The following is a 27986-nucleotide window of genomic DNA, read 5'->3' as shown; positions in this document are numbered from 1 at the left end:
AAGTTAGAATTCTAAGATTATAATGGAAAAAGTGCAGTGCATTTCAATACTAATAAAGAGGCCACTAAATGCGTACACCAAAAGGTCACGTGATCGGCCTTTCCTCACTGAACGTGTCTTTGCCGTGTGGGGTGCCAAAGTCACTTTTCACGACTTTTAGCGAAGAAGTAAAAATATGAATCCACGTTAATCAGAAAAACAGGGCTAGTTCTACCCAATGCCATAAACAATCATTCCGCTGTTGGGGTTACCTCACTTCGTTTTCTGAGCAGTTGTCTGTCCCTTTAAGGTGTGCTGCCAACTTTGAGAAAAAACTTTACAGTTTCAACCTGAAAGTTACAGTTACATATTTCATCTTGTAATGAGAAGCCATTTAGGATGTTTAACGTGAAAAAATTATTCAAACTATACAAAAATAATTTTGTAATAATCAAAATTTGTCAAAAAGTAGGTTACACCTATTGTTATATAACCAAGAAACAGATAGCACAAACCAAAAGTGGCTTAGTAGGAACGTAATGAGCACGATGAGCAATGCAATGATCTAGGATAGCTGCAATATCTATCAGCCCAATGGAGCTATTATAAAAAAAATTGAAAAGCATTACTTCCCACACATTTAGTTATCAAACAAATGCCCACAGCAGGCCCGTAACCAGGGGGGTGTTGGGGGGCCCTAGGCCCCCCTTCACACCCCCGAAATTCTGGTGGAGGGGGATGTTTTCCCGAAAATAAATCATGAAAATAGGTGTTTTTCTAAAATAGTCAATGCCTTCAGCTAGTGCCCCCCCACCCCACCTCTTGAAAAAAAATCCTGGCTACAGGCCTGGGCCACAGCATGAAAAGTACCCATCTGTTTTCAATTAACCTTTGCACAGGTGAGTGTGTGAAAACATGTATATCCCAAATTTCATGCTTAAATACTCATTAGAACAAAAGTTATCACTCTTCACGCAACTGTAGAACTAAGAAACTCAGGTTCTGAGAAAAGTAGGTGTTTAAAAATTTTTCTCGGTAATATAACACATTTAATGCGTCTAAAGTTCATCCTAATGTTAGGTTTGACTCTCCTTGGAAGCTGCATCTCCTCCTTGTATGTGTGCAAACGCACACTTCTTTATTTCTTGACTGTTTAGCATACCAATTTGACTGAAGTGCAGCCTTCTTGTAATGGTGTAGCATGCAGACTTCAGTTGTGTGGTAGTCAGGTTCTATGCCTGCCTGCTTAAAAATGTCAAGTGTGCCCCTGTTTCCGTCATGTTGAATTCAAGAGCATTGGGTGTTAAAGGGACACTAAAGGCAAATATTAAGTCGATGCTGATAGTTGCAATAGAGTTGCAGAAACCTCGTAGTGCTTGTTTCGTGCCAAGAAAATGCTTATTTTGAAAGAAAATCACGTTTTAGTGGTCCGCACGGCGTTAGCGCACTTCAAATCACCCAATTCTGACGTAGCAGTTGCTGTGCCTAACGTTGCCCACCTTCACTGCCCGGCCGCCGAAGCTACGGTTTCTTGCGCAACAGTGGCTATCAACCTTGCCAAGACACAGCCACGGGCCACTCCGAAACTGTATAGTTCACTGTAAAGGAGCTTAGCTTGGCCAGCAGCAGCAGAAGTAGAATATCGACAGGGCGAAAATAGTAGCGACACATGGTAGCACCATGAGGTTCTTTTTTCCATGAATCAGACAGACACGAACAAGGAGCATTTTATTACCTCTTGTGAGGCACAGAAGGTTCTTTTTTTATTGCAACTGGTTTGATTAGTAGTGGTTAATTGTACTTGGGACTCTCTGACATCATCGGGATCATTTCCAAAATGTCCCACTCGTGGTGCACATCGTGTCCTACATTTACCTTAATTTCTCGGTTACTAGAGCACTGCTGTTGATACTATTGACGTTTTAGACGTTCTCACACATTGACCTTTCACTCTGACATAAATTGTTATTTGACTTTAGTGTCCCTTTAAAAGACACTTCTCTACGATTTTATAGCTTACTGCCGCGAAGTGCCATGATATACTATGACAACCATGTATGTAGTGGCATTGCGGATGAGTTGATACGCATTATTCAATTGGAAGCTTTCAGTTCTGTTGTTGGATACGTGTGCGGGAGGGAGGGAGAGGTTGGAAAAGTGCTGATAATTCTTGAATGGGTTAAGATGAAAACACATTTCTTTTTCCTAAATAGGCTTCAATAAACAGGCACAGCAAAAATGAAAAAAAAAAAAAACAGTATTTTTTCGAAAAATTCTGTTTTTGAAGGGTGGCGACATACATTAAATAGCTTTGTTTGCACATATATGTATTTGAATGTCAAATTGTATCTTACGAAACTTCTCTGTTTCTGAGATGACAAAATATTGCAAGACAAAAGCCTTGCCAAAAGTTAAAGTTATTGCAGCTAATTTGTCATTATGCTGTGTCAATCCAACTCCCCGCTACTAGGAAGGTGGTCACCCTACGGCAGATGCAACGGACACGGCTGTGCATGGCTGGAAATACATACATGTGCATTGGTGGTGTCATCTCTCGGAGTAAATGACCAGTAAGCACGAGGAACAAGTGACGACCGTTCAAGTGCCATTTGACAGGCACAGGCTTGATGGAGCAGGCCATGCTCCAACAAACATGACGACAGCCTTGTTGACACTCACGAGGAAAGAGGGTGCGCAGCTTTCCAAGCAAGCGCCCGTGCAGCTCCAGCTTTCGTGCCAGCAGGTCCTCTGTATGCCGATGCTGATGGTAGTGGGCCCACAGGGCTGCAGACACAGGCGCCCACTCATCCTGCACGCACACATGCTGTACTTGGGAGACACGCAAAGCAGTTCAGGTAACGCACAGTGCTTAATAACACCACACACCGGCGAAATTTGGTGATGGCAATGCGCTTTAAAGTGCACCCTTCAGCCCTTTGCACCATCTAACAAGTGATAGTAAACACGCCTCTGCCACACTGAACCACAACAGAGATCTCTGTAGCACCAATAATAAATGGTGTAAATGGCTCGCCGTTGATGTGCTGGAGGATGTATGCAGCAGGTGTGGCCGAGTGGTCTAACACGTCGCACCATGCAGCGAGGGGTCGCGGGTTCGAATCCTCCACCGTGTGCTTCGGAAAAATTTGCTTCAGAACTATTCTTCTTTGTCCGCTTTATACGTATACATATACGTACCTATTCCCTTCAGCGGCGGTGCGTAAAATTATACACATCAGCTACAGAGGCACGTCACGCACCGCCTGTTTCTTCAAACAGCTTGAAATGCAGTGTGCACATTTGTACGGGCTTCCTGAGTGGACGACTAGCACTCATTTAACTTCATTGTGCTGCGTATTGCGGCAGAGGATTACTTTGCTGGAGACACTACCATGTCCGACGATCATTCGATGTGCCACGTTCCTGGACCAACGTCAACAGTATTATTTTTCTTTGCTCGAAACGAATACAACCAAAAAACAAACTGGGCATGCATTTTGAGCCTAATATTTTATTATTTTAATGCAAAAATTGAAGCAAACTGATTGCAGAATAATTAGTTATTTGGTCACACGCTAATTACCATTAATTACTGAAAATTGCGCAAAACAACACATTGCCTCATTTTCCTTTTTGAGATGTAACATCTATGTTGCATAAGTTTGACACATTTTTAGACAGTCCACCATAATTCACGCCCGAAGGGGCTATACATGCAAGGAACGGCATGGTGCCATCAACTGCGAAAGCAAAAACACACCAAGGTGCCCATATAATTGGCAATAAAATTACCTTGTATTTAATTTTCTGTCACACAGATTGTAATAACTGATTTGAATATTATATAACTAAGTGTTACCTTTGCAATTCCATTCCTTAGTGTGCGTGCCCTGTTGTAATATGCTATTGCTATTACAACATGATTAAGCATCAATTCAGTATTCAGTCAAGTGTCAATTTTTCATTTTTTACCGTGGTGCTGTAGCTGCTCTGATTATTATTGTTTTTCTTTTTTTTTACAGGACTATGAACTAGTCAAGCTGTTTCAAGGAAAGCTTTTTGTCACAGTCATTCTTTCTGCATGTTAAGAGAATGAAAGTAAACTTGATTCGATTTCACAGTTTATATCGTGCCCCATCATTGTCTACCCTCAGGGTCATGATGTAACACGTGAGCGCATGGGTCACACTCCATGCAGCAAAATGGACAAGAGTGAGCGAGAACCAAGGGCTGGCCCATGCAACCTGTGATTTGCTACTGAACCGCCATGCTGACATGGCCTGGTTGTGCAAATCGCACATCAAGAGCTGTGCGAACATTTTGAATGAATTCCAACTTATGCATCTCTACTCTGTAGAACAAGGACTGTGCAGCCAAACAGATATTTAGGCGAGTTGTTTCATGCTAAGGAAAGATAAAGCAGCGCAAGAAAGACAGAACACAGAGAGAGATGCACAAATACAGTGCTGGCTCACTGTTTTATCGCTTCAAACGCAAGGCCTTTATGGCCCACATCAGAGCAACAGAAAGGCGATTGCACCAAATCTTTCCACAACAGTGACATGTGTCAGGAAGTTGTTGAAAGAGATGAACAAGGAAAGGTGGCAGCAAAACCTAAAAAGTGAAGCACTCTCATGCTATACAAAATGAAAGTCACAAAAAAAAACGTGTGTACAAATATCAATTGTAAAGACAACTGAGAAACAAAAAACAACAAAAATACACCAGCCAAGGAGTTTCCCCGAGGCCGAAGATTAGTAGATGAAAACACGTGGTCAATGAAATGCTAGTCAGAAGGCATGCACTCAAGGTAATCTACCTCCTCCTCTGAGAAGAAAATGAGCACCTTTCTGTGTGTTGTTTTCTTTTTAGGAGCTTGCTCGCCAAGCTTCTTATGCTCGCGCCTTGTCCTCACCTATGTGACCGTCGGCGCAGCGGCACACACCACGCTCGGCGCAGCTGCGCTCTCTCTGGTGATTTCAAGAATGTTCACTAGATGGCGCCGCCGCTCAAGGCGGCACACACCACGCTCGGCGCAAGCGCGACTGCTCGGGGGCCGCACCTCTCGTTTCGCTGGCTTCCTTTCTCTTCGCCGGGAGCTCACTAAATAAACACTCTTCGTTGCCGCTCCGCAGCGTGAACGGCAGCAGCGCGACGGGCTCGCAACGCAGCAGCAGCTTGGGAAGATCTCGCCTTGCCAATAACCAGCCAACACATGATGTCACGTTACGCTCTCCGATGCGTATCGTACGACTGCAAACATCCCACCACCATCAGGGGCACCTGTATAGATGTTGCTTTCTCTAACTTTCTATTGCGTCCCATCATCGATGATCCCTTGGCAACATACTTTACTGATCATAAAGCAATCATCTTTAAAGGGAAACGAGTCCCCAAGCTCATCGAGGGACGCCCTTCTTGTACTTTGTAAAATAACATCTCGTGTATATGTAATGCATATAGTTCATCCATCATAAAGCAATCATCTTTAAAGGGAAACCAGTCCCCGAACTCATCGAGGGACGCCCTTCTTGAACTTGGTAAAACAACATCTCTTGTGTATATATAATGTTTATAGTTCATCGGAATGTATATATATTTCATCAAAATGTATATAGAGCATCCAGCCTTACATTATTAGCATTGTGTATGTAATGCATATATGACAACGTTGTCACGTTTATATACAATGGTAGAGGAACGTGTTTGAACTTGGTAAAACAACATCTTTTGTGTATATATATAATGTTTATAGTTCATCAAAATGTATATATACTTCATCAAAATGTATATACTGCATCCAACCGTGAATTAATAAGCATTGTGGATGTAATGTATGTATAACAATGTTGTCACGTCTATATATTACGGTAGAGGAATGTGTACGGAGCCTTCGCGGGTTACCCGATCATCTCCGAGCAAGCTCCTCTAACATCATTCACTTCGTGGATATGGCGGTGAATGTTTTTTGTGCTGTTTTAGTTTTCCTGCATAGCAAGTTAACAGAAATTAACACACTACAAGGCTGTCAGTGCAAATGCCTTTGTTTCATTCACATCTTTTGTTCCTAAAACACAAATAAATATTGTAATCTCCTTTTTCCATGTCATTTAGGTTATCGCAATGTGTCACTCCAAATTTTCACACAGCTCTTGATGTGCGATTGCACGGCAGGACTATGGCAGCATGGCCGTACGCTAGCAATGTGCAAGGGTTGTTCGGTCGGAGACAATGCGCAGTGCATGCAGCCCATTCGTCGTTTCGTGCATGCGCTTTGTTTATGCCCCTTTCTATGCATGGCGCTGCGTGGAGCGCAAGCTGCACGCTCGCTTGTTCACTCTAACAGTAGACCGAACTGTACATGTTGTGCCTATTTCACAGCTCCAAGGAAAATGGCGGCATTCCAATAGGATGGCAAGTGTTATCTTTTCCCCTTTAGACAGTGCTCAGACCTATACAATCATTCTCATCTGATCAACATTGCGAATCAATTCTACAAAAGCCTGAAATGTGGAGGAAAGTTAATGAAACGTTGTCATTTACCCAACATTAACACAAAGGCTAAAAAGTTAAACAATGCAGGTTTCTCAGAAACCCGAACCATTTCCACTGTAGCTTTTGCTACATGGCTACCACACCCCATGCTGTGACAGTTTGAGTAGACAACGGTTTGTTTTGCTGTGTGCGAAACAACAGTTAGCCATTCCAAAAGGACTCGAGTGGAGATCCCCATGCTCTCCTGGGGAGACAGCATGTGACAACCTAGCTGCATTTATCCTACCACACTTCAGTCACATTGTGATTGTCACTTTATTGCGTGTCTGTCATGAATATGTCCCAACTTTCCAGCTTTACGAGTGATTCTTTGGTGATGTAATGCAGGGCAGCTTTGCAAATATATTAGCGAAAAAGTGATATTGCACCGTCTAGTAACTGTCATAGTCAAAGGCGTGCGCACAGGGGGGGCGGCCGCCCCCCCTATTCACCAATAAGAGGGGGGGGGGGGTGCGAAGTCAGCCCTTCACACATTGACATAATAGGGAGGGGGGGGGCAATGTCAGCGCCATACATTGACATAATTGGGAGCGGGGGGAGGGGGGGACCCTGCGCACGCCTATGGTCATAGTCTTGAGAAGGCTGTGATGCAGAAATCTAAACTATTTCACTCGATAAGCTTCCTACCTGATCTGGCACAGTGAGTTGCCGCTTCACCCAAGGCCTCTCGTCCTCCTCGTCCTCCCACCTGCGCCTGTAATGCACCACCATGGCATTATTTGCAGCAATTCCGCAAAACATGTCGGTGAGCTGAACACACACGTCATGGACCAAACAGTGGGGACAGAGATGGCAACATTGATGAATGAATGCTGAAAGTGTCCCGTAGAATGATTAATCGGTAATGGTGTCCTCCTTCCACTTAATCAACCTAATCGATTAAACATTTTCGATTAATCGATTTACGGGCAGCGAGAGGCAATTCTCAAGTCGAACTAGAATGCTGAGCAGGAGCAGCGACTGATGCTGCCGCATATGACAGAGACCTGAAGTGAGGGCCAGCGAGAGCGACTCTCTTGTGTCGACTGTTTTCTCGAGTCCCAAGCAATGCAGCAGCCGTCCGAGTCAAGTGCTTTCCCTCTCTACCATAGGTCGGCAAAAAATGCGGAGCTCACTCGGACTCACTCATGATATATATTTTGCCCTTAGAGCTCACTCCGACTCCAACTCACAAAAATTTTCCTCAGCTGGACTCACTTGGACTCAGACTCACTGAAGTTTTTCTCAGCCGGACTCACTAGCACTCAAACTCACCAAAATATTACTCACTTGGACTCACTCAGACTCACGGCTCTATCTGAGTCTGAATGAGTATGAGTGAGCCGACTCATGAGTCCGTCAGCGTATAATTGGCTGTGTCGACCATGGTGTCAATGCTCTTTCACACCAATATCTCACATAATTGGTGCTTGGCGCCTTTTGCTCACATACCTTCAAATATGGGTTATCAGTGGTTGCAATACAGTAAGGATATTTTTATTGAAAGTGTTGACTCATATTAAATATTTTTATCAAGAACTTCCTGTGAAAGAGTTTCTGGGCGCAGGTCTTGGCACCTTCCCCCCCCCCCTTCTGTAATTCACGCCTCTGATCAATAAATATTGATCTGACGTATGAACTCTATTCTATGTTAGTCGGCATTTGTGGTGTCCTGACTTCTTTCTTGTGTCCTTGTTTGCACGCCCTGTCTTTTTAGAATGAATACTTACCAACTAGCTCAGCTCTCTGTTATTCTAAGCATGAACTCTAGTTCTTGAAAGTATGTGCGAGTCGAAGGGGATATAAACGTGAGCCGACATAAGGCTGATAGTAATGCTTATTGGTGTAGAAAGAACGATAGGTCGGCAAAAAGGTGTGCAGCTCACTCAGACTCACTCAAGAAATATATTTTGCGCTTAGAGCTCACTCGGACTCAGACTCAACAAAGTTTTCTTCAACCGGACTCACTCGGACTCAGACTCACTAAAATTTTTCTCAACCGGACTCACTCGGATTCAAGCTCACCAAAATATTACTCACCCGCATTCACTCAGACTCAGACTCACGGCTCGATCTGACTCTGAGTGAGCCTGAGTGAGTCGACTCATGAGTGACTTTGCCGACCTATGCTCTCTACCCCACACTGCACATGCATTCCGTTACAGCCAGCATTTGAAGGCTTCAGTTATTTATTCAACGCAGGACCCACAGCACACGTGGGCATTATGGAATGGGGAGGCAGAGAGGAACAAGGAAGCAATGATGGAAGTGAAAATACATTGAGCGTACCTGAATAATAAATTCCTGGAACACCTTCACACTCACTAGACACATACCACTGCTTTAGCACTTGTGACCCGTTTGAAAATGCCTCATCAGTAGGCTTGTGTGAATAGTAAATTTTAGGTGAATAGTGATTTCGGTTGAATAATTTTGAATCGAATTCGAAATAGTATACATCACATACTATAAAGAAAAATGAGCACATTTCTCATGACCTAACTAACCTGCACAGTATTTTTTTTTAATTGCAACATGTTTTTTAATCGCAACATGTTTTTTAATTGCAATGTCGTTCTTCTTCGAAGGAAGTGGAAGCAAATTTGAATAGTAGCAGGATTTCACTTTGGTAGAATGCAAGTGATAACCTGTAAAATATGTTATGTTTTAAAGTTTACTATACTTAGATCATATAAGCCAGTATAAGAAGCTTTTAAACTTCAAAAATGATTAATCTATTTGAGGGTAACATGTTCATTTAACCTTGAAGTGGGGCTTTGCAGCAGTGCGTATTTTCCCTGGAAAGGTGTATTCATGGTACAGCACCGCTCCACTGCAGTGAAACCACCTTTACAGGGGGGGGTTACATGCGGACTAATATACACCTATTCATCGAAATTTCCAATAATTTAAATTCGAATATTCAAAATGCTCGAATATTCACACAAGCCTAATCATTAGAACTTATTGCGACATATGATGGTTGCTTATTCCACTGTTTTACAGTTCTAGGCAAGAAAGACAATTGAACTGCTTCAGTCTTGCAGGTTATTTCTTTCATCTTATTTCGATGGTCCAGCCACTGCGAAATGTAATCAGGTTTAGAAAAATATGTTCGGGGGCCTATGCCTGTGCGAGAAATATGAAAAGTTTCATTCTAAGCCATTCCTTAAATGTTTATAGTGGATCTCAACAGTCTTTCTTTCACTCTTGAAAAGCTGCAATCTCTGGTATAATGTGAACAGACAAACTTAATCGCTGTACTCTGAATATTTTCCCTCGTTGCATCGGCCCAAACAAAACGAGAAAAAAAGGTTTTGTTCGGGACAGTTGTCAATTGATGTGCATTTGTTGAACTGTGCTACGGCAACTTTGCCTGCAGAGTGGCAGCACTAAAAGATACTGCACACTGTGATGTGCAGAGTATGTGTTTCGTCAACGCTTTTCAATTCAATCCTGCCTCGCAGTACTCTCTCTGAAGGTAACTTTGCCGTAATTGCCCTGGCATAACGTCTCGTGAGAGGAGAGTTGTAGATGGCCTTCATAATTCCAGACATACTACAAGAACTGAGCAGTTGAATGTCATGCCAATCCCAGCCCTCTGGAGACATTGTGGGTTTCAATAATTTCTTCTAAACAATGATACGGGGCATGCGCGCTGACTCTTTCATTTGACTTTCATCTGGCTGACTGTACTATGGTCTGCAGTTGCAACGCCATGTACACAGGTACTGCAGCCAAGCCGTTCACTAATGCCGCGTGTAACGCAGTCGTACACAAAGTCAAATAATTTTGCGAAAAATGACCAGCATGCTGCGTTTCCTGCTTGCGCTACGATTTGTGCATGTTATTTATGTCCTTGGTAACTGACTTAATAAAAAAAAACAAATGCATAGCATATAACAACTTTTGGCGATCAAAGCCCTTGTGCAGATTGCTGCTTCTAATGGTGCAGATGGGGCAAACGTGAATTCCAATGCTAAACAAACTGGGGCTTCTAACGAAGGGACAGTTAGTCAACACTTAGATGCAGGGTGGCTGGAGGGCGCTTTGTGGCCATTTTAAGTGAGCTATACGAGCGTCTATGTACTGACTGCAAAAGAAGTTACAAGTTGAAAAAGGAATTGGCACCCGCTTTTCTCCACCCTTCCAATGCGCGCACCTGTATAGGCAATAGAGTTGTCGACTGCAGCAACATCTGCAGTGCCCAAGCAGCTATTCACACGGCCACTGAAGTCACAGGTCGGTTGGCTAGAATGTTGATTTTTCTTTGGACATGAAAATTGTGTTTTTTTCCTTTATGATTTGCTGTTTATTGTATTTTTTATGTATCCCCACTCCCCTCTGTAATGCCTTCGGGCCCTGAGGGTACAATAGATAAATAAATAAATAAATAAATAAATAAATAAATAAATAAATAAATGTGTATGGACCATACTGATGAAAAGTCAATAAAGTTATTTGCCAGGATTGGTTGTCACCTAGACAACAGTGCTAGCGAACAAGTGCGGCCATGCCGAATTAAGCATCTCAGCCAAAAGACCTCTCCCCACTTGCAAACAGTGTGCAACATTGGTGGTACGATGGTTACGAGCTGCTGAGCACTAGGTTGTGGATTACATTCCCAGCCACAGTGCGAAATTCTGATCGGAGTGGAATACAAAACACACACACACTCGATCGTTACCGTGTGTTCGGTCGAGGTTAAAAAATCCCATGCAGTGAAAATTAAACTGGGATTCTTCCCTAAGGATTCTCCCCTCTTCACCCATTGAGCCGTTTCTGGATGTTAAACAGAATAAGTAAAAGCTCGTTAATTCGACTCTCGTTAATTCGGAAAATCGGTTAATTCGGACACGTCATCTGGTCCTTGTAAATATACGCATCACTCTATGAGACTGGGCGCTTGTTATTTCGGACAGATTTGACTGCAAATCGGATAATTCGGCGACTTTCGGGCTGCTGGCGAGGCTCGAAAACGAAAAAAGAACAATTCGGAACAAAAGTGAAGCTCAAACACAGCATCGCCATGGACATCAATTATCGACTTGGCTTGGATTGAGACTGGTTGAACGCCTTTTTTTCGCGTGTGGGTTTTGTTGCTTTGTTCCTGTTGGTGTGCTGCATCGTTGATCGCCGATTTATCGAGGAACGTTTCAGTACGGCTCCTTTAGCTTGATCATTGCTCGTTCTTTTGTGCTGACTTCTCGTGCGACCGCACTCTCCGCCGATGGCAACGCCGGCAAAGCGGCCCAAGTACGAGGCCAAGGACTTCACCACCAAAGTAGAAATTTTGCGTGCTCTAAATAACGGACTCTCCCGACAAGAAGTGATGAAGAGTGATGAAAAGGGATCCTTCAATCGGCGGCAAGAAGCAAGGAATGAGTAACCGTACTTTTATCCCCCAACGTGACGGGAACAGAGCGCTTGCCGCTTCTCGTTATCAGAAAGGTTCAAAAGCCACGCTGCTTTAAGAACACCAACAATCTTCCCGTGGATTACCGTGCCAACCGAAAAGCGTGGATGACGGGTGAAACTTTTGCGCTACTGCAGACATCATGTGAGCTGCTGAACACCTTGAAGGGCTCAGAAAAATTGTGTCCGCGCGAATTTCTGCTCGAAAACAGACAAGCATCCGCGATTACTTTGTTAAGTAAAGGTATGTTGAAAAAACTCGTGCATTTATTGTGTTTATTTCGGCCATTCGATAATTCGGACATCGGTTAATTCGGACATTTTTTCCGGTCCCTAGAAATCCGAATTAACGAGCTTTTACTGTAATTTAATTAAGAACATAATTGGCTACACAGTTACATCGCTGTACCTGAAACCTCCAAGATGTTTGCTAACTCATTTTGCTGCTTCAGACTTGACACAGAAGCGTGTAATGTGCATTGTCACTTCATAAAGATGGAGGCGTGAAGACAAGTGGACAAGAATGTGGAAACCAAGAACATTTCCGTTTTCATTAGGACTGTTGTGATCTCAGATAAAACGCGATGGCTTTAGTGGGTTAATACATTATATGTGGCGAACCGTACACGCAACTTTGGCAATGGTAAAACATGCTGGGTTCTGATGCACAGTTGTACCTTTGCGCCCAGACATTTTTCTACACACAGCGTATATGCATGCTCCAGCAGTTCATTGCATCAAATTCGTGTTTACCTTTACAAAAATGTCTGATTCAAAAGGTCCGTTGACAACCGGCCACTGTGACTGGCCCTATGAGACACAACAAATTCCAAATTTTTGCATGCAAAGTGCATTGCTAATCGCATAGTACATCCCATACAATTGTCAGTTTTACTGTTCATAAAAATAGCCGATATCGTCACTGTGTTCCAGTGCACACTCCATGCCACAACGAATGCGGCACATCTTCGAAGATGATGTCGCTGTTCCTCACACGGACCACCACGTGGGTTAACTTTCCCAAGTTAAACAGCCAGCCAACCTGGCTAATTTTTCATCCCGAAGGTTACCACACACCCATATGTCATTTGCCATATGCCACAACTAATCTTGCTAACGATAAGATGATGTAGAGGTTCCAGAAAAAAAATGTGCCCCAACCACTGCGTGACTGTACCACGGTAAAACACTCCCTCCATCAGAATTTCCGGAGGGGAGGGGGGGGGGCTAGATCACACACACCCCCCACCTGGCTGCGGGCCTGGTAAAACCCCATACCTAGGGCATTTCATGGGTATTCCGAAAGAAATTTCTGCAACTCCAGAAAGTATGGGTTCCATTTCACTTCCCATGGACAAAATGTAGTACTATTCCTTGATAGTTCAATACAAACTAGATGAGGCTACCATTCTTGTGGTAGCGTTCAAAGCACGACACTGCACCATGTTTGTTTATAACCCGCGGGAGACGCAAGGCACGCATTTAGCCGTTTAGTGTGCAGACTCTCATTCAATAAAAGCGCCAATCACGGAACCCATGCTGCCATCTATGTTTTAAATAGGAAAACACCATTTGACGAGCCGGGCTCGTCAAAAGCCTCTTGAAACATTGCTGAAGAGCCATGACGAGCACAGCTCGTCATAAGCAAAAAAGTGACAATTCCTCATGACGAGCTCAGCTCGTCATAAGCAGTTAAGGTGTTAATTTCATCAGCACTTACTACCGTTGTCAGAATTAAGACCTTGAGCTTGACCTCTCTAGAGATAAGGGGTCAGTTGGGAAGTTATTTCACGTACCGCTCAGTAACACCAACAACACTGGAGCACTTTAGGCGCTGCATCACGCAGTCTAACTGGAATGATATCTTGGCTGATGAATATGCAAATAACTTATATAACAACTTTACTGCAACATTTAGATAATTTCATTTTGAATCATTTCCTCCTAAGACATATCACAGGCCAAATAAATCGCTACCTTAAACGTCAGATAAACCATAAAAATGAATTTAACCAGCAGTTTGTCAAAACACGTAATGCGGACTGACTTATGGTTTGAATACAAGACTTAGAAATCAGTTGAATAAAGAAAAAGAAAGGGCGAAAAGGGACCACCACAGCCATATGTTTGACCCAGAACGTCCAGAGCGACGTAATACTCTGTGGAAAAAGCTAAATGAAGTACTTAACAAAGGAGCCATTTCCACTAAGATAGATAATCTTGAAATAGATGGAAGGATTTTAAACGGAATTAATCTTGCAGAAAAGTTTAACGACTTCTTTGTGAAAATAGGAAATACCAGCCGTAGCACACAAACAGCTGACATTAATCCATTATGAAACACCCTTTTTCTTAAACCGACTTTCACATATGAAGTAATTACGCTATTCAGTAGAATAAGAATAGTCGCAGCCCTGATACTGAAGGCATACAAATGCGACCAATAAAGTATGCATTAGACCTCATAACGGAAGTGCTAATACACATATACAACTTAGTGCTATCAACAGGTACTTTTCCAACCAACATGCAACTAGTAAAACTCCAATATATATTTCAAGACATAAAAATAACTTAGGCAATTATTGCCCAATGTCTATACTCCCCATCTTCTTGAAATGATGCCCAATATGGTTTCAGAAAGAAACTTTCAACAGAAAGTGCTTTATTAGCGCAGAAAGAAATCATACTATGCAATATCGAAAGGAGGTTTTTGACACTTGCATTGTATTTGGATTTCAGTAAAGCCTTTGATCGTGTATGTCATTAACTATTACAGTAGAACCCCGCTGTTACGTTCCTCACTGCTGCGTTTTCCCGGCTGTTACGTCGTTTTCCGCCGGTCCCGGCATAGCTCCCATAGGATACAATGTATTGGGAACCCCGCCGTTACGTCGTAACTGTCGGACCGTTCCCGTATGATACGTCACGAAGTGCGCTCGGAGCCGACCGAGTGACTACCAAAGAGAGCAGCCATGGTGCATTTTTACGCAGCTTGGCCTCGTTTGACCGTAATATTAGCCGCATGAGAGGCGCAAGCAACAGAATCTTTCAATTGATGCAAACAAAAGCATGGCCTTCGAGATTCAAACTTCAAAGATGGCGTCTGTTGGGGTCGAACTTCGTACGTTCGCCGAATACCTTCATATTGTTACCCGCCCCGCGGCCGGCGTGCCCGCGCCAACACGGAAGCGGTGGTACCGGATGGTGGAACGACGACTGTCTGCTGGTCACAAAGGACGCGAAGACCCACGTCTCCCGAAGGGGTCAATTATGGTGCCTTACAGGAGACCGTGGCCTAGCCGGGCTACAGGGATGGAAGGTACATTTGCGCCTTCGCTGTGACAGCCAGAAGCAGCGGCGACGGCGGCAATTATGCACGGGCCTATATTGTATTGACGACCAGTCAACGCCTGAGGCCGAACATTCTGGAAACCGGGGTGAAATGGAGCTGAGCGGCGGGCGAGAGGCGGTGGTTCCTGCGAGGAGGTGGCGAGGAGGAATCCGGGCCTGGTGTTTTCAGCGGCAGCCGACCGGGAGACAAGGAGAGAGTTACTCCTGCTTTCCGATTGGACTGTAGGAGTGTTTGAATGGGGAGACAGGGAATAAAAGCAGGGGTGCAGTGACAGGAAGAGAAGAGAAACGAATAAACGTCTCTATCCAGATGATGTCGGAGCGGTCGTTTCCTCAAGGTGCCAGCAGATGAAAAAGTTCTCGCCTTCGGCTTCCTTGGCGGCAGCAGCAAATGTCGCGCAACCAGCGAGGCGAGTGGAACAAATAAGAAGAACCTTAACTGGCGCAGTCGAGCAGGATCTGCATGGCTGAACTGAGGAGGACAGCGGGGAGCGACATCGGCCGAGACTGACGACAACCACCTTCAACTGACTACCGCGCTGCGGGATCAACGAAGCAAGGCTAGTCCACCGGATTCCGAGGAGGAAGAGCGCACCGCAAGGCTACTGCAGGCGGGTACCTCTTGATTTTCTGTTGGGCGCAGGCGATGACAAAGCATTACAACTTGCGAGACAGGAAAAGGGACAACTCGGAAATGAATGGGGACGGGGCAGGAAACTTGCAGGCGTTGGGAGTCGCCGACAGCGGCACGGGGGGTCATGGTAGTGGCACGTCAGATACGGCGTCGGAACAGCAGCTAGCGCTGCTACAGCGTCAATTGAAAATTGCCGAGGCTAAGGAAAAGCCGGAGATCATTGAGGCGATCGAGGCAATCGGGGCAGACGACGAGGAATGTTTAGAGGAACAGGAAAGGAAGCGCAGAAAAGAAATAGAGAAAGAGGAATGGAAGCGCAGGCAGGAAAAACTCGAAGAAAATAGGAGGAAGATGCAGGCATTAGACGAAGAGCTAGAAAGGTTGCACCGTGAGCTTGATGTACTGAAAAAAAGAGGCTTGACGTCTGTAGATGCAGCGCACAAACGGTGCGATGTAGCGGCGGTGCCGTTTGAGGCCAAAGATAAGGCTAGTGCTGGTGAAAGCATAGCTGAGGCTCTAACCCGTTCCGAGGAAAGAGAGCTCGCGGCCAAGTCAGGGTGTGAGGATTCCGTGGTGATGGTTTCCACCAGAAAGGAACCTCACAGCCCTGTAGACGATGTCAGGGAAGGCGCGCCAGCTAAGGAGGGAGTCGGGAGTTTAGAGGCTTTTCAGGTATCTCGCGAAGAGGAGTGCACACGAGAGCTCATAGACGTAAGTCCTGCCGTTCTGAATGCCGAAAGTGACAGAGATTCCACTCTGAGAATCCAAAAGCCACAAGGGCTAACGGAGGATCTGAGTGGAGAGGACAATGCAGTTACGAACAGCTCACTGGTATGCGAGCTGCCTTGCATAGGAGTAAGTAGCGGCATTGTCCTAGAGAGCGTTGAGCTGTCCGCCAGTCTAGCGACTGAAATAGAGGATGAATTGCAAGGTAGTCATCAACATTGTGCGCGCGAGACAGGCGAAGCTCGTGACGATGTCGATGTGTGCCAGAGGCGGACTAAAGGCTCCCAAGTCGGCACCAAGAAGCGTGCCAAAGGGAGAAAGCGTCCGAAGGACAAAGCGGCAAAGGTCGCGACGCGTTTGAGAAAAGGCTTCAAACGTCGGAGCGAAATCGCGAGAAAAGTGCCGTTGTCATCTCTGACGGGTATCTATCGCATGCGTCCGAGCAGCCGGAAAGATAAGAAAGGCGCAGCGCATTCTACGCGGAAGCGGCCGAATGTTGAATTGAGAGGCAATCATCGAGACAGTACGCACGTGACAGCTGACGAGCATGGCGATGCTGATGAGCATCGGAGGTGGACGGAAGGCTCCAAATTTTGCACCAAGAAGCGGGCAAAAAGGAGAAAGCGTCCGAAAAACAGAAATGCGGCCAAGATCGCGACGCGTTTGAAAAAGTGCTGCAGACGTCGGCGCGAAATTGCAAGAAGGGTGCGATTTGCATGCGTCCGAGCCGCCGAAAGAAAAAGAAAAGAGCAGCGTATTGTGCTCGGAAGGGGTCGGAGGGCAAAACACCTCCCTGTTGTTTGTTTCGCGGAGCGTTGGCTCAGGTGCGAGTTCGCAAGGTCGGTGACCTTCGCGAGGAAGGAGGAGGCGACAAAGGCGGGTCCGCTTGGAGGAACGTAGTGGGGTTGTTCGACGAAGGAATGGTTAACTTTCATTTGTGTCTTACACCCCGCTTGACTAGAAAAGCGTTCTGGGCGCGACCACCGCGAGTGCGCCTGAAAAGTTGTTGAGGACAACTCTTAGCTTTTCATGGAAGGTCGACTCAGGATTTGTGGAAAGGGATTTTTTTTTTGTTTGTTGATTTTAGTTAAGAATTAGTTTTCCTTGTTATTTCCGCGACGGTTGATAGTTTAAGGTAACTGGTATAAAACTTTGTTTTCGTTAGTGCCGTATGTTTTTTTTGTTAACCGATGTGTGTTGTGCACTTAACTATCGGAAGGTTAGTGACACGCATTAGAGCGAGTCGAGGGCTTAAGAGATGAGCGCCTTGAATAGGGCTACGGCAGCTGACTGTGAAAAGAGTTTGTGGCGTTTCCGTTGCGTGTCATGCGTAGACGCAGGGGAACGTTAAGTCATTGTGTCCCACGTGTCGGATAGCGGAAACATAGGAGTTAAGCTGGTAGCTTGCGGGAAAGATAGGCAAGGCTAGGCTTTGTGCGAGTTTCGGCTGAACCACGCGAAAGTTGGTTTTGTTTGTTTGTTCTTTTCGCGTGTGTTCTGTGTGTAAGCGAATGAGGAGAGGTTATCGCGAGAATCGCTCGGTTGTTTGTAAGGATTGCAACCGCAAGAGTAGAGCTAGGTTAGTCGTACATCCGCGGAGTGGAAGCTCGCAGCGGCACTAGCACGTGCAATTACGGATGTTGTTTGAAAATTCGGTTCCTGATGTTGGTGCAGCGCGACAGATTGCTCACAGGAACACGTCTAGCTTTAGCGGCGCATTATTGTGGACAGCGAGATGGGGTCAAGCGGAAGCTTAACTATCGACGACTGAGTCGTGGCCCTTTTGTGACGAAAGCCTCAAACCGATTCTTGTTTTCCTTGTTCGGCTGGAGCGTTATACTCTTGTTTGGCAGTTAAGTAGACTCACTGTGTGTGCGTCAATCGTATGGCCTGGGTGTCTAAACGCTAATGCCGACGCATGTCGCGGTTGGTGACTCCTAACGATGATGCATAAAAGGGACAGCGAGTTAAGGGGGGGTACATGCTTTGTCAGCGCGTGCGCTGGGCAGAGTCAATGGGGTACGAGTGACAGTGGTGCCTCACTTGTCGAGTCAGTGAACATGTGTGAATATGCGGTTGTGTGTGTGTCGCATGTCATAGATACAGTGCAACACAGTTGGAGGGGAGGTGTTGGGGTCGAACTTCGTACGTTCGCCGAATACCTTCATATTGTTACCCGCCCCGCGGCCGGCGTGCCCGCGCCAACACGGAAGCGGTGGTACCGGATGGTGGAACGACGACTGTCTGCTGGTCACAAAGGACGCGAAGACCCACGTCTCCCGAAGGGGTCAATTATGGTGCCTTACAGGAGACCGTGGCCTAGCCGGGCTACAGGGATGGAAGGTACATTTGCGCCTTCGCTGTGACAGCCAGAAGCAGCGGCGACGGCGGCAATTATGCACGGGCCTATATTGTATTGACGACCAGTCAACGCCTGAGGCCGAACATTCTGGAAACCGGGGTGAAATGGAGCTGAGCGGCGGGCGAGAGGCGGTGGTTCCTGCGAGGAGGTGGCGAGGAGGAATCCGGGCCTGGTGTTTTCAGCGGCAGCCGACCGGGAGACAAGGAGAGAGTTACTCCTGCTTTCCGATTGGACTGTAGGAGTGTTTGAATGGGGAGACAGGGAATAAAAGCAGGGGTGCAGTGACAGGAAGAGAAGAGAAACGAATACTAAACGTCTCTATCCAGATGATGTCGGAGCGGTCGTTTCCTCAAGGTGCCAGCAGATGAAAAAGTTCTCGCCTTCGGCTTCCTTGGCGGCAGCAGCAAATGTCGCGCAACCAGCGAGGCGAGTGGAACAAATAAGAAGAACCTAACTGCGTCTATGACGTAACTGCTCGCGAAAGCAAGGCCTTCGAGATTGGTATTTACTATTGACAAAAGCATAGCCTTTGAGATTTGTATTGCACAAACATGGCGTGTATGACGTAATTGCTTGCGAAAGCAAGGCCTTCGAGATTGGCATTCACTTCTGCCATCGCGTTGGCGTAGACTCATCATCATCGTTATTTGCGGAGAACGGGAGGAGTTCGAGCTGGTTGGAGCTCGCATGGTCGCGCGTGCGGTTCGCGGTCGGACTCGCCGCGCCGGTCGTGATTGCGTGTGCTTAGTTCTTTCATGCCTACAGCTGTTGGTGTTAAAAAAATCACATACGTTGATTACATTTCTGTGAATGAGGCCGTCCTTAGCTTCGCGTTTCTATCCATCGACTAGATCGCGGCTGAGCGCGCCAATTTTCGTGCTGCTCGTAAGAATTGAAATAATATTCTGTACCACTAAATATTTTGCCGTTTTTCCTGTTTTTCGTATCTTACGTTTCCCGTCTCTTACGTTTATTTCCTACGGTCCCTTCAAAAACGTATCAGCGGGGTTCTACTGTATTAGGTAAATGAGAATGCTATGGACTTAGAGGAATAGCACTCAAACTTATGCAGTCATATCTAAGAGTGCGGTCTCAATACGTTGAGATAAATGGTTTCAAAACACGTACACAACCAATTAAAACCAGGGTGCCACAAGGTAGGATTCTGGGGCCTCTATAATTTTTTTTACTACATAAATGACATAATCAACATTGGCGATAATTGTAAATTCATAATCTATGCTGATGAATGCACACAATTTTTTACCAGGAAAATTTTAGTACTCTCGATGCTCTAGTGGCCAACGCATAAGCTTCGTGATTGGTCCACTAAAAACAATTTAACGCTAAATGAAACAAAAACAAAATGTGTCCTTTTCCGAGCTCTCGGCACATCCCTTCAGTTACCAAGTTATGTTACCCTAGGCTCATACAAAATTGTAGTAACCAAATCAACTAAGACAATTGGAGTAATTTTTAATTAGCATATATCCTGGAATGAGTATACAGATCATATTAGCTTAAAGCTGAGACGCCCCCGAAAATTCCGTTATCCTGCGCTATTTACGGCACACAAAGGCTTAGCCATACATTACCAACTATTGTCAATGCATATGAGCAGCAAGAGATAGAAATCGACACATTAAACGCTACTGATGTAATTAGATTGTTTTGTAAGTGCACACTGGGTACATTGTTTACTTTGAGTTGCTTTGTATCATTGTTTTTCACCAAGTCTGGAACTACAATGTCATTATGTGTTCTTTTCTCATTATGTAAAAACGTGATGCTATATGCACTATGATTTATTGTACACAAGTGTGCATCAGTTATTTGTTTTTCGCTTGTATATTTACCCTGTCATTAAATTCGCTTTTTGCTTGCATTAGCACTTGCTTTTTCTTGTACCTTGTCCTATACAGGGTGGACGGTGCTTAGTCAAGCTGCAGTAACTGCAGCCTTTTTGCCGTCTCCCCATTTCTTACTGTTGTATCTGCTTGGCGAAAAATGAATGCACTGATTGATTGATTGATTGTTGCAGATTCTAATGACATGGTTTACAACACAGAATCGGCAGCAACGATGAAAGTTGCGGGAGGTGGCCGCGTCATCTCAGTTCGGGCCCACAGTCAATGGCCAGCAGCCTCTGGCCAGCACCCCATCGTCTCTTTCTTTTCTCACGGTGGCATCCCTCTTGCGGCCACACCCATAACGCTTGATGAATGCGGGTATACGATCACTGCCGCATGCGTCATACAAGATTTTACGGTTGAGATCAGTCAAAACAGATGGCGAACAGAATCCTAAGTCAAGACAGCTAAAATTATGTGGACACAATGAGAAATATGTAGCTGCACTTGCTCTTAAAAAACCAATATTGTTAAACAACAGCAAATTTTCAATAAGCTATTCCTCTTGGTCGGTTTTATTTCTGCCTCAATGAGAACAATGCGAATTAATATCTCCTACTAAAATAAAAGGTTCCTGTAGTTCCTTTACTGAGTATTCACGCTCTCCGAGAGTGATCTTTGCATAACGATGGATGTAAAGTGAACAGACAGCAACAGTTTTAAACAACAAGATGCCGACGGCCTCAAAAGGGTGTTTGGTTTGACTTCATAAACAGGTGTGCCTCCTCGCCCAACTGCAGCAACTCCTCCTGAGCAATGATTGTTCGCGGGCCAGTTGGTACATCTTGAACATAAAACAGCGCGCTTAGACAGGACAGAAAGTTACAAGAAGCACACAGAAGAGTGTTCACAGTCCTTTAAAAAAACAAGGAAACCTTAAAAAAACTGGGTATTAGGGCCTAGATTTCGACTATGCAAACAAAGCTATTGGTGAGGAGTTAGTATCAATAATAACCATATGAAAGAAAAATGATAAAAATAAAATTGCAGGTGAATAGCAGGTAAAGAAAAAGACTATTATGTACTGCTGACAAGAATGATAAGCCCTTAGGTAATGTCTTTTAGTGAGTGGTTCATCCCTCTGTGCCACCACAAGTGTGCAGCTCTTTCGGTGTCGACACCGGGGTTATTGCATCTACCTCCATCGTTCTTCAAGACGCACCGGAGGACCAAGTGTTGGGCGCCGTCTGAAGCCTTGATGTTCGACTGATGTTAGGTCCCTGCAAGGCTGCTGCCTGTGGGCCCTTCAAAGAGAATACAGCAGCACTGGCTACCTCTACCAGGGAGGGGGAAGAAGTCGCTACCTGTGGTGCCACCTACCCTTAACTTTGGGAGTAACACATAAGAAAGCAAGACACTCACTTGCATTGCCTGCCAGCCTGTGGAATTCCCCTAGTAGCCAACGTGCCACCTGGTGGTCTGTTGGGATGTGCCATTGGGTATGGAAGCCGTTCTGCTGGAAGTGCCATCGGCCGCTCCCAGGGCAGCAGCCTTTCCCTAGGCATTGACCTGTAAGAAGCGCAGGAAAAAAAAGCAGATCCAATGCACATTTTGGCATCTACACGGAGCAGTCAATCCAACTTTTCATCCAAGTGTGCAGGTCTTGGGAATAGTGCAATACACCATAATCTTGGCTAGACACCAATCAAGCTACAACACTGGTAAGAAAGGATAGAAGGTCTTTCTTTTTTTATCAAAAGGAATTATGAGCCCATAGAATGCATTTACTCTTGCTAAGCATTTTTGTGTTTTGAACTTCACGTTTCTTTCCACTGATATTGTTCTATATGAGCTGTATTTTCCATTCATTGTCTTATACCTCATAATGTAAAATGAATTATTTACACTGTGTATGCATTAGCTGTTCTGTATTATCAATGATGTTAAGTAACGTGTAAATTTCTTAGCGACTTATGAATATGAATATAAAGGGCCGTCTGCACAACATGTACATACCCCGAAAGAAAGTGCATACAATGTGCATTACTTCTTTCAGTATGTGTATGCTAGTTGTGCAGACGGGTCTATAGCTTATTGTGCCAACGACGCCATAGGCTGCTCCGGGGCGTCCACACTTCCCACTGGGCCTGACAAGCAAGCTCACATTGTAACGCGAATTCATTATTCGTCGCCCTGACATCAACGCAACAAGACTTTCGAGCACTCACGAGTCACTGCATACATCTCATATCTTGCCGCTGCCTGTGACGAGTGTCAGCTGCAAGGGCGACCGCGTGCTTTGCGGCGAAGTGGCAACAAAAAGAAATGCAGGGCGCGTACGGAGCACCAAATTCAAAAATTATTTTCTTCCTTAAAACAAAAAATGATTTGATTAGACTTTCTTCATTACTTAACAATGAAGTCTTCTATCAAATGTCGCATGACGATGATTTTTACTTGGACCGCATCAGCAGACGGTCAAACATGCGACAAATCGCATATTTTCTCTAATTCTGCAATTTTTTTTTCAGGAAGATTTGAAGTCTATTTTACCCCTAAACATTTTTGTACTGAAATACCCTTGCCTGAAAATCATACTATTATTAAGATTGCTTAGGGGAAGTTCGAGATAGCTCAAGAAAAAAATCACGAACTTTGAAGATTTTGTAGTGTTTGAAGTTACGTAGCCGGTAGTGAAACACAAACATTTCGGAATCAATGAATAAGACAACTAAACAGAACCTCTGCGATAGCGCAAGCGTGGTTTCAAAGCTCAACACAGAAAAATAGATTTTATACACATTTTTCTATTAGGCACAGTTTAATAAATACAAGCGAACTTCGAGGGGGCTCCATGATCGTCAAAATTTTTTTCGAGCGAAAATGTTTTGCCACAGTACTCCATGTGGCACAGGAAAAAGGCACCAATTTTATCAGCAAAATCTGCTATGTGCGAGCCCCATGTCTGGGACACTTGGCATGGAATGAACCAAAAATATTCCTAGCCACTCCAAACTGGGTAGAAGGACATACCACCCTGCATGACAAACTCACAAGACACAGGAAAGAAGATGACTCTTAAGGGCTCGTTTTCTTTGTTAGACGCAATATTAATGAAAACTAACAGACAATAACGCCAAGGAGAGTATAGGGGGTGTTATCTGTAGTATTTAGAATATAAATGTGAGGAAAGTAAAGTGGACGAAAAGATAACTTGCCGCCGGCAGGGACCGAACCTGCAACCTTCGAATAACGCGTCCAATACTCTACCACTGAGCTACGGCGGCGGTCATCCTCCCATCCACTTTATGGGGTATACATGTGCATTTAAACCTTGGAGTGTTAGTCAGCGCCAATCGCAGCCATGGTGGCGAGTGTGGAACATTCTTTTTCTGCCTTTCTGGCGTCACGTAGCACGTGATCTTTTTACGAGCTGGCAGCTGACCAATAATCCCTCGCATACTGCCTGAAGGCATCAAGTCTGCCAGAACGAGACCCTTGCTATGAATAAAGGAAAGAAGATGACTCTTAAGGGCTCGTTTTCTTTGTTAGACACAATATTAATGAAAACTAACAGACAATAACGCCTTGGCGTTATTGTCAGTTAGTTTTCATTAATATTGTGTCAGAAGACACAGGGTTGCTCTAGAAACTTCAAGCCAGCACATTCAATCACAGTACCCTCTTGCACTCCCTGTATGCTGCAGGCTACAAAAATAACTCTACCTTCTGCTCGGCAACCAACATTCCTACCATATTCCTACCTTGAAGACCAGCAGTTTCTAGAAACGGGGCCAAGCTCAGGCCCAGCTTGGACGACTCTGCCGTCAGCTCTCTTCATTCCCCTCCTCTATCGTACAATGCCACCAGTTTTTGGTTAACATTATGCAAATCAATGGGGAAACCTTGAGCTCTGGTGGCACGGCTTGACCTACTTTTAAGTTACTTGAGGGTCCTCAAGTGGCAACACCTTGCAACAGGGGTTTCTGCCATCTCGAAAGGCAGTCAGAAAAGCCATCGTGGCGGAATGGTCATATATCTTCACTCGTACTTATTGATGTGGCATCAACAGCTTTCTCTCTCAGCCATTCAGGCTCTCCTTTCTGGTGGCCAGACTGAATTCAAGCGTGAATTCAAACCTTCAAAACTGGTGCCTGTTCTCCCCATTTGCTACGCACTCGTGAGCAATTCTGTGCAAGTGCAAATGCTCCGTGTGCCACAGTTTTCTTCTATGGCACCGTCCACTCTTGACTTCTTGAAATCATCACGAATGAACTCGTCCTCATAGAAATGAAAATTCTATTAAATCTACGCTAACAAAGCGATTTAAACACTTTTGTGGTCAGGAGGAACAGAGTCAGGTCAGTTATAGAGTGCACATTAAAAAACTTGAATAATGGTATTGACAAGTGAACATGCATAATTAATATTTTCTGGTGACCATTCCTCATGAGTTAACCAGTGCTACAACATGACAGTATCATCTCTTGAGAATACCTATCTGTAACAACATAGCGTAACCCTAAATTGATCACTAGTACTTTATGTGTAATCTAAGCCACATTTCAAATGCATGTACAGTGAGCTGGTTTGGCACAACTGCTGTTAGCGTCCACTGAATAACATTACTAATTTAACAGATCTTACATCAAAAACATGACCCTTGTGTGAATGTATGTATGTAAATGAATGCATGCATGAATTTACTCAAAATGTATGTATGATGTTTTCAATAGCGTTAAACTCAGAGCACCAAGCCAACTGAAACAGTTACTTGAAACGATGCGGTACATTGTTTTGAATAGCACTAAGCAGAGCAAGCCATGCAACTGAGAAGGTAACATTTTTCTTCCACACGAGAGCTTGCTCAGGAAACTGCACGTAGGCTACGACACAAACTGACCTTGCACAAACGAGTGCTCTTCAAAGACACAATGCGTTTGCGGCCTCACCAAAAGAGTCACACTGAACATCTTTCTTCGTTCCCATATGGAGTGTCAAACGAAAGAAAGAAGACTGTATTCAATGGTTGCTTTCAAATGCGCAGCAACCAGCCATGATGCTGAGGTACTTCCTGGTGCCTCTGTCTATAGGCTTTAAAAAAGTGACTCAGTGCTTCTAAAAGCCCTTTGAGCTGTTTGTTGAATGCACACTAAGAAAAGCACTTCGATGAGATATGTTGATGAGATGCGATGTGACACCACAAGTAGCCCAGTCACTGTCTGTTGTGGTGGCCCATGGAATACTGCCTCAAGAGATGCAATATTCAGAAAACTTTTCCGAGTGGCTTTATACATACTGCTCTTGTACATCTGTATTGGAGGCTTCACAAATGTAACGCCAGGGGCTCTCTTTAAGTTTTCCTTTCATCTGTGTTAAATGTTCAGCTTGTAGGCCAGGAAAGGTTCAGAATGACACAGTTTGTTTTTCTTTTTTGTATAATACACAGCTTTCGTATTTTGTTGTATTTTATCTGTTCTCTTTCATCTTAGTTTGCAGACTATTATTTATTTGATTTATTTAGGATTGTTTCAGACAACGAGGGTCTTGGATGGCAAGGCTGAAAACAGAACATTGTCTGCCTGACTCATGCCTTGTCACCCGTACATTGCTCTAACAGTGATGGAGTACAAAATACAGACTACCGTTATCACTGCTTGATGTACATAACTTGCAAGTGATGTCAGTTCTTGTCTTCCGTCCACCATCACCGAGCACATACGTCTCAGTGACCGCACTGTGTTTACGTTTGTGCGCGGATCGGGATCGTTCGGCGTAGTGCGCGTTTTGATCGTTTGCCTTGCGCTTATGACGAATGAGAATCGTTCAAGACATTATGCAGCCTGCAGTGTCGTCACTGGTGTTGCACGCAATGGTTGAAACAACTTCGCGCGAATCACCTATACAGCGGCGCTCGAACTGCATAGATTTCGTCGCTGAGTGCTGCATAAAACCATGGCCCAGTAACATGTTTGGCACCCAGTCGGGGTTCATTTCACCGAAGAGCTAAGAGGGCCTCCCGAAAACCAAGGCGCGATCAGTGTGTTCAATTCGGTGCCTCACGTTTCGACAAAAATTGACCTCGCACATAATACTCGGCAAAAAGGCGAGGAGATTCGGAAGCATAACTTGCCTGTTATGAAGTGACACCCGCACACACAAACTCTGTTCAATGCCTTGAGGTCCTTCCTGTTTACGCGCGCATAAGCCATGTGCTCCTTTTCTGGGACAGCTCTTTCGTGCGGTGATCACCTTTCGCAAACAGTACGTCCCGGCATCTGGTCATTTTTTTTTTTAATTTTTATTGATTTACACTTCTCGTGCCGCAGCCAATATCGCACAAATCACCGTTGCGATGTGCAACGTTGACGGGAAATGCGAGAGCCGCACAGCTTGAGCCGGTTTCGTCTGCTGCCATGTGCTCGGTAATGGCAGCGCATGCCGCGAAATCGTATCCCAGAGTTCCACGGCGTGACGTAGTTCCAAGTTATGTGTAGTTTGTTAGTAGATTTAATGAATGAAGCTCCCTGACAGTTCCCAACTTTGGGGATCCCTGTCTATTTGCAAAATTTTATGTAAGCACCTCTAGTAAAACTAACATCGTTGATGAATAATGCTGCAAAAAATAAAACCTCCAGCGTGAGGCCTCTTCATGGACAGGAAGTTGCGGGGGCACCGGTGCAACGCACAACTACCTGAAGCCAGCAGACGAATACGAGCCCATCCGCCAGCAAACTCCGCGACGGTCGGGCTAGTGTTTGCCGGACGGCGTAACGCACGCGGCGTCGCTCACACTGCCGGTCAGCAACACGATGAGCGGCGCAGTCGGGAAGTACGCGCCCCAACAAACGTTCACTCAACGCACACACCACTAGGAGGAACAACAGAACGCTTCACCTCGGGTGCCGCAACAAGGCAGCGTACCGAAGGTAGTCGCATACCTCAGCGGAGCTGTGCGCACTGTCGATGCAACCGCAGGGTCCAGTATCGCGCACTCGAGGCTAATTCCCCGGACGGATTAAATATCATTCAATATTCAGTTCATGCAGAAGGTGTTCAGCCAGCAGCCCACCACATGCGCCAGCTCTTCACTTGACTGTTTAGTTTGACACCATGGGTAGCCACCATACCA

At 45.0% G+C, this 27986-nt stretch overlaps 1 protein-coding gene across 1 annotated transcript in view; it reads right to left on the bottom strand.

The window, feature by feature from the left end:
• LOC119390962 (poly(A) RNA polymerase GLD2) overlaps nucleotides 1-27986 on the bottom strand; it is a 592309-nt gene that overhangs the window by 66524 nt on the left and 497799 nt on the right. Inside the window, exons 2-5 of the mRNA XM_049414992.1 lie at nucleotides 27796-27855; nucleotides 22277-22423; nucleotides 7162-7228; nucleotides 2659-2788 (exon numbers count right to left, since the gene is read on the bottom strand). Coding sequence (XP_049270949.1) covers nucleotides 2659-2788; nucleotides 7162-7228; nucleotides 22277-22419 — 340 coding nt within the window. The 5' untranslated portion in view covers nucleotides 22420-22423; nucleotides 27796-27855. The remainder of the gene's footprint in view (nucleotides 1-2658; nucleotides 2789-7161; nucleotides 7229-22276; nucleotides 22424-27795; nucleotides 27856-27986) is intronic.

Source organism: Rhipicephalus sanguineus, chromosome 4, assembly GCF_013339695.2.
Source record: "Rhipicephalus sanguineus isolate Rsan-2018 chromosome 4, BIME_Rsan_1.4, whole genome shotgun sequence".
Classification (NCBI taxonomy): domain Eukaryota; kingdom Metazoa; phylum Arthropoda; class Arachnida; order Ixodida; family Ixodidae; genus Rhipicephalus; species Rhipicephalus sanguineus.
The sequence above is the reverse complement of the archived record's forward strand: the minus strand, read 5'-3'. Positions and strand labels throughout refer to the sequence as shown.